The sequence below is a fragment of the Gambusia affinis genome, linkage group LG02, assembly GCF_019740435.1.
Source record: "Gambusia affinis linkage group LG02, SWU_Gaff_1.0, whole genome shotgun sequence".
NCBI lineage: Eukaryota > Metazoa > Chordata > Actinopteri > Cyprinodontiformes > Poeciliidae > Gambusia > Gambusia affinis.
In genome coordinates, this window is record NC_057869.1 from 25037591 (window position 1) to 25047549 (window position 9959).

General features: G+C 39.3%; 1 protein-coding gene across 1 annotated transcript in view; it reads left to right on the top strand.

Annotated features, from left to right (window-relative positions):
- The window catches only part of LOC122825136 (zinc finger protein 609-like), an 89214-nt gene extending 81125 nt beyond the window's left edge, over positions 1–8089 (top strand). Inside the window, exons 6-8 of the mRNA XM_044106272.1 lie at positions 38–395; positions 1873–2250; positions 5112–8089. Of these exons, the coding sequence (XP_043962207.1) occupies positions 38–395; positions 1873–2250; positions 5112–5155 (780 nt within the window). The 3' untranslated portion in view covers positions 5156–8089. The remainder of the gene's footprint in view (positions 1–37; positions 396–1872; positions 2251–5111) is intronic.
- The last annotated feature ends 1870 nt before the right edge of the window (positions 8090–9959 follow it).

Sequence of the window (9959 nt, forward strand, 5' to 3'; positions counted from 1 at the left end):
TATTCAGATTTGTGTTGACATGTTTTCTTGCCCTCAGCCATATCCCGAGAGCCAGAAACTCCAACTAGAGGACGAACACCAGCAACAACAGCATCGGAGGAAAGACGAAAGGGAAAGGGATCGGAAAATAAAGGAAGAAAGGGTCAGGCTGAAGGAGGGTCAAAGTGGACCCAAGGAGGATGGAAAAGACAGCAATGATCCCAGAATCAGTGCTGAGGACCATCGAGCCATGAGCAAAGACTCTCGTTCTAACCCGCATATGCAGTTCACATCACAATTAGCACAGCACCAAGGCTACTTGCCGTACATGCATGGATACCCCTATGGACAAGGCTATGACCCCAACCACCCAGGATACAGGGGCATGTCTTCGGTCATGATGCAGAATTACCCAGGTATGATTTAAGATTTCATCCAAATATGGTGAGGTCTAAAAAGTCAAACTACTACGACTTTATTTGTATTTATTTAGCTAGCGTATGTATTTTTCCTGTATTTTATCCACTAAATTAAGATGGTTAAGTATCTGACTGTAAAGCATGCAGATATCTCGGTATGGCTTAAGGCTATGTAAAAAAATTTTACACTGCTATTTTCAATAAGCAATGTGGTACAGTAAATTGAAAATAATGGCCTGTGAAACTATTCTTTACAATATTTCTATGTTTACTTTGATAGATCTAACTGAAAATCTAAAACAAGTGAAAATTTAACAAGATAGGTCTTTTAAAATAGTTTGATTCATTGTCCGTTGGTGTCTTTGTGAAAATAATGACAGTTTTTGATCTACTGCCGAAGTTTATCCAGGGTTGTTAAAAACAGTAAAATGGGCCTGTAAATGTCATGTTGCTTATCAACATTATTATGATTATTACATTTTTTACATGTTAGCACTCAGAACTGAAATCTTTCATCAAGTCTACTTTATATGAGCATTGTTGTTACATTAATAGTTAGATTAAAATGATTGAGCACAACACATTAATTATGGTCACTGAAGTTTATGGAATAAAAAGATTGGCAATAAGTGACACCTCTAAAAAAATACATCTCTATCATGTTATACCAGCCCACACCTGGGGCATCTAACCACCTACCACAACAAGATGGCAAATCTACAAATCTGATTCTGGGGGGAAAACTACCCAAGGCTGAAGGCCCTAGTTGGTTCCACCAAGAAACAATTCAGTTTTACAGTTTGTAGCGTAGGCAAAATTATGTATTATGTAATTAATTTGGAACTCATAAAATATCCTTTGATATTCCATCTTCAACAACACCTTCAGACACTTGGTTGCAAGTTAAGCACTAAAGTTACACTGGCAATTTTCTTAGCTGCCCTTCTCTCAGCTGCTGTAGTGTGATGAAAATGTAGCTCTGGGATAATTTAGCTTTTTAGCTCTCCTTGTAATTTAAACCACATGCTCCAGAAACACACATCAATACTACCTCTTCTGTAATCTTTTACTTCTTGGATTCACAACAGACCCTTCACTTCTACTGTTGTGAACTCTGGTAGTGAACTTTGTTGTTTGTATGAGTATTGTACTCACCCAGTGGCTAACGTCAGAGCTTTCCTTTGCCAGTGTGAATGCAAATAAAAAACGGGGCATAGCTTTTGTGACTGCTCTGTGTTAAGACATTTTAAGTGGTTAGTTTGGAATAAAACCATGTTTTAACAGAGTCTACACCTCTATTCTCTTAATTTTTTCTCAAAATATTTAAGAGGATAGTGGATTATATACATTAGATTAATATGATGGCATTCTCGGTAGCTGTGGTGTAAACAACCCAAAATATATCGTCACTAATAGATGGTAAACGTTGAATGTATCCAAATCTGCTTGTCAAAATTATTTTTTCCCCTCTCAGGTTACCTCTCTGGAAGTTATCCATTTTCTACTTACGGGGGTAAAATGGTGGGAGGTGACGAAGGCAGCGAGAAATCCCGCGCTAGCCCCACGGTCACAAAAACGGCAACGGACTCCAAAGCCCTGGACATCCTGCATCAGCACGTCAGCCAGTACAAGAGCAAATCCCCCACGGTGGGCGACAAACCGTCCCACGACAGAGAACGGGACCAGGACCGGGGAGCCGCCGTCGACAGGGAGCGGGAACGGGAGCGTGAGAGGGACAGAGACAGGGATGTGGACCGACCGCGCTCGTCACCGTCCCAGCGCATCATGCCCTCTCACCACCACCTGGCATACCCGCTGCTCTCAGGGCAATATGACCTGTCCTATGCCACAGGTATGTTCGTCTACAGTCATTCTGGATTGAACCCAGATCAATCAGTCAATCAGGTTTATTTGCATAGCACATTTCAACAACCAGGCTTTACATCACGAAAACATAAAAACATCATAAACAGAAGCAATTGTGAATCCATAACAGACATCACATTTTGTCAAGTGGTTTAAATCTTCAACACATTTCAATTATATGGTTCAATGTTCCATTTATTATCGTTCAAAAGCAACTCTAAGCAGATGGGTCTTAAACCTTGATTTAAAGGAACTTAGTTAAGTTTATAAAACAACAGTTTTTAAAAAATCTATTCTCTGTGCTCCTAGCAGCCAGTATAAAGACTTTAGAACTGGATTTATGTGCTCAATCTTCCTGGTTTTAGTGAGAACTTGAGCAGCAGCGTTTTGGATCAGCTACAACGTGATTATTTTTATTTTTTTAGGCAGATTTGTGAAGACACTGTTGTAGTAATCAGTGCGACTAAAGATAAACGCATGAATGAGTTTCTCCAAATCTCGCTAGTAGAATAGCCCTTTACTCCTGCAAATGTTCTTCAGGTGATAGAAGGCCGACGTTAGAAGTTGTCTTTTTGTGACTCTAAAGGTTCAGGTCTAAGTCCATCACGACACCCAGATTTTGTGCCTGATCACTTTTTAAGTGGTGGAAATCCATAATACTAAACAGTTTCCACTTCATTAGACGGGGGCAAAGTACCTCTAACACTGAAACTCAACACAAGCTCACTGGCAGCAGATCAGAAAAGCACAGGCGGTTCAGAAATACTTAATGTCGCCATTGTAACTCCAGTTTAAAACAGTAATGGCTGAGATGATTTCTGGCCCAGATATCTGTGCGGTAGAAATAAATAAATAGTGTTTCTTTGTCCAGGGTTTATTTGTGTGGAACACCCTCGGGCGTCACACTGCACTCTTCAATTACATTTATGTTGTCGGCTCAAAAGCAGCAATCTGCAGAGAAGCTAAATTGTGTCCAAACAAAGCTCTCGTCTCTCTGCTGCAGTCGAGCACAATATGCAGCGCAGCTTTTAGCCTCTCAGCTCATCCACCCTAAGTAGGTCCTCTGAGGACAAGTGGATCACAGTGTTTATAATAGAGACGTTGAAGATGCCGCAGAGTAGGCTCAGCTGCTGCGGCCTGCGGCGACCTCTGGTGGCAGCTCTGTGAAATTACACCAAATCTGATAAACGATTTGTCAGGATGGTGTGATTCATGTGTCCCTTCAGCAAAAATGCTTTCCGGGAGGCTGTTATGGTATGAAGGAACATTTTGGGAGATGATTGTGGGAATCCTGAACAGGATATTGTAGCATTTTGATGATTGTGTATTTATAGGAGTCACAGCTCTGTAGAAGGCATGGCACTTCAGCAGCACCACAAGTCTCTGCATCTTTGGGAATATTTTAGGTTTTGGTCTAGTAGTAGATGACATTCAAGTCACTTCAGCTCCATTTTTCTCCAAGTATTGAAAAGCAGTGTTCCACAAAGATTCGGTTTTCAAGGCAAGACAATTTTACTAATTATTAAGTGAATTTAAATGTATTTATGTAGGACCATTCTTACGTAAGGATTTTTTTTCAAGACATTAAAAGAAATATTCGCTCAAAAACAGCTTAATATGTCAGACATTGAATGCATATTTTTAAGTAGATTTATAATGCAATTTTAAATCCCATTTCAAGTTCCACATTAAACTTAAATTAGAATCTAATCTTCAGGCACTGAACAGTGATCCAGTCTGATTAGTCTGGTCCTTTGATTATCTTTAATTGCCTCAGTTGCCAGAACTAGTTACAGTCCTATTAATGAATAAGTTCTTTATTAATAATTAATTGAGGGATAACATTCTAAAAATGGGTGAAAAATAGTAAAACAAAAAAGTTATAACAATATCAGCCTGTTTTTTTTGTTTTTTTTTTAACAATAACTCTTTGCTGGTACAGCATCCCAGTTTAGTTCAGGAGTCATGTACATGTTTAAACTGGTTAACTTTAGAGCACAGGAAAATAAACCAGTGTTTATTTTACTGGTTTAAAATAAACACTTCACTTTGTGAAGGTGTCCCATTTAACTCTGTGTGCTTTGTAATGTTTTGGATGCTGCAGCGTCTCTTCAGAGCAACAGATTTCAGATCTGATAGACGGGAGTCTGCAGCGGCCAATGCAGTCTCAATAGGACAGAATCTGACATGTTTTCACCTACTGCTAATATTTTTGGTTAGATTTTTAAATAAAGAAAAACAAATGTTTTATTGTTATTATGTTTAAAACCCTTTCTTCAATTGGGTATCAAAGTTACAGAAAGTGACATACAAAAAAAAGCACATAATTTGCAAACATTTGACAAAAAACAACCTCATAATAAAGAACTGCATTGGATTCTATGTAAGTTGGACCAGCCCGTCCTATTAAATGCAACCAGATAAGATTTGTTGGTAATTTATTCTGTGTAAATTAACTATGTCGGATTAAAAGCAAACTAATGCTTCCTTGTAAAGTATGTACAGGTGTACTCTGGCTCTTTTTGTTTCTTCTGTACCAACTTCAGAAATCAGTCCAGCACCATGAATTTGAAACGCGAGCATTACTAAATATTTGTTTTTAGAAAGTGACCTTTAATTGAAAATAAAATAAAATGGTAAAACTCAGTCTAAAAGCTGACACATCTGACTTCTCAACAAGATTAAATGCATACAAAAAGAAAAATGAAAAATACCAGACTGCTTTTAACATGTTGACATGTTTATAAAGTTAAATGAAATAATAACTTTGACCAAAAAAAAATTATATATATATATATATAGACTAGTAATCTGTTATTAACAGTGTTTTGTGGGTCTCTCTCGTAGGGAAACCTGACCGTCACACCTCAACCCTGCAGAGATTCATGTGACTGGCTCACATGAGAGCAACATCCTCTGGTTGTTACCTTTTAGACATCAGTTGAATGGTGTTTCTATCTTTTATTTGTTGTTTTGTTTCTCTGTCCCAAGGCAAGGCAGAATGTTGTTGCTGTTCTTTTTTGTTTGTTTGTTTGTTTGTTTGTTTTCTTCTCCTCACGAAAGACCCCAAATTCTCTGATCCGAGGACTGTAACACGACTTAAGAGTATAACCCAGGTTCAAAGCCATCGCTGTGCCCCTTCCCGCAGAGGAAACACCGACCCGCTCAATACCTAGTCTTTGCACTGTCGACAAATACAATGCAAAAAGAGACTGCCAGAACAGCTTTTCGTGTTTCCTTTTTGATTTTTCTTTTTTTTTTTTTGTTGTCGTTGTTTTCAGACTGCATTGTTTCTTTTTTGTCACACAGAAAAGAACTTGGCAGGTTGAATTTGGGGTACTTGGGAGGGAGGGAAAGAGGCGTCGACTAAACTAAAGACTGGCTTTACAGTACGCCGTGAAACAACAGCATATCCTTAACTTGACAAATGTTCGGCTATGTTTAGGGGAGAGGAAGGGGGAGGATGGTAACAGCTGCTTTCTTCAGAGACTTAAGAGCCTGAGAGTGAAGTTTTCCCATCTTCATCGTCATCGCTTCAAGTTTTTCGGCTTTTTTTGTTTTGTTTTGTTTTGCTTTGCTTTGTTTCCTAAAGGAACACCTCACATTTAGTTTCAGGGATGATGCCGTCATGTTTCAGCAAACACACCTCATGGAGAAACAAACCAACACTATTCGTGTCTCCTTTTCTCTCTCTCTCTCTCTCTCTCTCTCTCTCTCTCTCTTTAAACTCTCTTTCATATCATTGTATGTCCATCTTCGGAAGTGTCTGACGCCGGATTCAGTCATGTTTTTGATTTAGTTTTTTAAATGTGTGTTTTTATTTTTTATTTGGTCCCCTTCACCATAAAAGGAGTCGCATCCACTTAAAGCGGTGAAGCCACATCAGCGAGCGATCGGGTTTGTTTAGTCACTGCGCTTCTTTCATTGTTTTCCTGTGAACAGTGTAAAACTTGGGCTCATGTATTGTTTCTGCTGTAATATATAGGCTTCCAACCCTTTCTGTGCGTAAATGTTTGTATTGATTCAAGCATGCAACTGTTGGAGAAACTTGTCAAAAGGCCGTCTTGCTTTTTTTGGCCACGCTGAGCACAGACCAGTACCACCACCCGGGTGTTTTTGAGCATTTTCTTTCGGTTTTCTTCGTCTTGGGTTCACATCTCCGTTCGCCCCCTCAAAATGCGTGCCGCTGCAAACATAAGGAAGTCTGAGTGATTTTTTTTTTTTTTTTTTTTTTTTTTTTTTTTTTTTGGGGCTAATGTGATCAAGCGGAGGGGAGGGACGGTTCTCTTCCCTTTTGCTCATGTGGCTTCACCGTAACAACAGGTAGGTCAGATTCACGGTGACCAAGCTGCTCCTAAAGCACAACACCAGATTCTGACACCTGATTTAAAAATGATAAACAAACACTAAATTAGACGGCCTGCCTCGGAGTTGCTGAGAAGCCTTACAGCATGAGGGTCCTGCTCCGTAAAGTCCCACTGGTGAGCTTTTTCATCGACGTGAGCGTGGCCCCCGTTCTACCAGAGGCTTTAAATTACACGGCTCCCAAACCACGGGGGGTGTTTTTTGTTTTTTTGTTGTTTTTTTTTTTTTTTTTTTTGGGGGGGGGGGTAAAATCTTATCCATGTGCTGCTTGCATTGATTACAGGTTACTGATTGTTGAAGGTTTAAGGGGTCATATCGGGGTGTTTGAAGCATTTTAATGACAGGATATTGACCATGTCTTTTTTTTTTTTTTTTTTTAGTTATTTTTTATTTTATTTTAATTTTTTTTTTTCCCCTCCACCCCCACTGCACCAACAGTGAATCATGCCTAATGACCCCCACCTGGCGTCCAAACCAGGCATTTCTCACATTTAACAAACCGCAGCGATTCATTTTGAGGTTCACGGACATTCCTGGTGGGGGGAGGGGGGAGTTACCCGTTTCTCGCCCCCAAAAAGAAGAAGGAGGAAGGAAAAAAAAAAAGAAGATGTTGACAGGACGGTATATATTTTGACTTTGTGCGCATTTTAAAGAAGAGTGGCTGACATGATTTAAAAGCTGAATGTGGTGGTGTGTGACTTGTACTTAATCTGTAAGGGTAATCTAGGCAGCTGTGATGTTGTCATTAAAGTCAGTGGGGTTTTAGTACCAGCAGACTGCATATAGTTTTATCAGACAATGGTTGTGACAAGTGCATTTGTTCTCTCTCTTTCTCTTTCTCTCTCTCTCTCTCTCTCTCTCTCTTTCTCTGAGAGTAGTGTTATCTCAGTAGTAAGCAAAGCCCAGTGAAAATCATTTATTCTAAAGTGTATGAAAAAGCCAGAAAAGTTAACGTTTGCTATCAACATATTGGAAAGTGCTTGGCTCTTGTATTTTGCAGGACTGTATTTGTTTCATGGTGAAGAGTATATTTATTGGCCAGCAGTTGTCTCAATTGGTGCCTAGTCGAACATTCTTCTGTGAGAACAGAGACACTCGCTCGTTTGTCTTTTTCTTCCCTCACCCCGCCTCCCGTCACACGGCCACCCTCCCCCATCCCTCCTTCCCCTCCGTTTTAACCCCACCGTCCTGCCTCTCCTTAACCCCCCCCATGACCCCCTCACCCGACCCCCTCCAAAAGTACCGGAGCTCGGTGCTTGCAAGGATGTTTACAATGTCTTCATTTTCTTTCTGTGTGAGAAAGTCAGAACTCTTTTCCCCCCACGCCCCCTTTCTCTCCTCTGTCGTCTTTCCTTTCAGGAGTTTGTGTAAAGTGTACATTACCATGGTTCTTTTTTATACAATACTCTGTAACTTGCCTTTGTAAATTTGGGCTGGAAAAAATAAATCTTTTTATGAGACAATCTGTCCTAAGAACTGCTCAATGGCTTTTTCTCTCCTCCGCTGTTCATCGGTTGCGCAAAAACGATTTTCTTTGAAAATGTGTTTTTGATCTTCCTCAGCCTCGTTCTACTCCTTCGCCCGTGGATTAAAATTCAGTGGATGTTTAAATATTTCTTAGTCATCCTTAGAGTTTCACGTCTGAAGACCTACGAAGGCTCAGCAGGCCCAGCAAAGACAGAAGCAGCCTGGTTACTGAGGAGGAGCTGCAGAGATTCACAGCTCAGGTGACGACAAATCCACACCATTTAGTAATGCTAACTGCATAATTCATCTCTGGTTTACGGAAGAGTTGCCCCCCAAAAAAATAAAGCTATGAGTTGTCCAAGAAGAAATATAGCGGGTCAGCAGAGATCTGGAAGCTAATGTGGTCACACAAGATCGAAACTGAACTTCGTGGCCAAGGTGTTATGTGACAAAGAAAAATAACGTTTCACCACAACATCCTGAACTTGAAATTCAACGTAAACGCTCTAAACATAACGCCAGGGAATAAAGAAATGGGCAACGACATTGTTATTGTGCGTAAAATCCTTTAATTTCAATTGGGTGTTTCCAAGGTGTGGAAAGTACTAAATGTTTGATTAGAAGCCATGTTGTTTATAATTGAAACCAGATAAAAAAGACGCATGACATTTTTTTTTTCTGAAGTTAAATTAGCTAATTAACCAAATTGTTTTTGGTCAATTAGAAATCCCAAAATTATTTTACATGATACAAAACATTCAGTCATGTTTTAGCTTCTGTTATCACAAGACATTATTCAGAGAAATGAATTGCATCTTACAGCAGTGAATTTAAACTCTTCTTTAGTTCATTTATATTGTCTTTATCCCTAAGGTGTGGTGCTGGAAGAGTTTGAAAACTTACCGTGAGAATTACTTAAATTTTCCTTTGGGAGAACTGAACCCCATGATCAGGACATCCTGAGCATGTTCTGTATGTAAAATAACTACATTTAACTGGTAATTAATCTTTGCTTTTATTTAAGTCTTTGTATCCAAACAATATTTAAATGTTACGGCTAACTATAAGACACTACAAACAATAATATATATATATATATATATATATATATATATATATATATATATATATATATATATATATATATATATATATATATATATATATATATATATCCCTTTCACTGTAGGCGTCAGGCTGCACTGCTGCATGTGGCCACGGGAGGGCAGTGTCTGTAAACGGGTCAGTTGGTCTGCACTGAACCAAATGTCCAGTTTAAAGCAGCATTTCTATCATGCTGGTCACTGCGACGTACATCAGGCTGAAGTTTGAGGTTAAAATACTTGAACATCTTTATAAATCCTTTCAGAAGTTTTCATCCCAGAAACTTCATACATATTAAGTTGTATGTAGATTTTAAAGTATGAAATCTCCACTATTTCGTTAGTTTTTGCTTCCATGGAGTCAGACTTTGTGTTCACTTGTTCCAGCGGTCTTGAGCAATAATTTTCTAGACTTTCTGGAGTTTTGCTCTCCAGCAGACGGACGTCCAGGAAGACCATCAGAACCACCTGGACAACGACTGACTGTCCACGAAAGACCTAGAAGGAGAATATACTCAGTGACTTCAACTAAGTTTTCTTATTTAAATCATTTTGAAATGAAACAGTTACGTTTTTGAGCGTCTTTAGACTGCCTTGACTATTTTTGCATAGAAAAAGAACATCAAATGTGGCGTTCACTGGCATGAGCAAGGCAGCTCGGGGTATTTTTAACTGCCCCCAATGCCCCTGAAGTGACTTGGCTCAGTGTATTAGTATAATGCAACATCGGTGACAGGGAGTGATTACGCCGGGGATGATT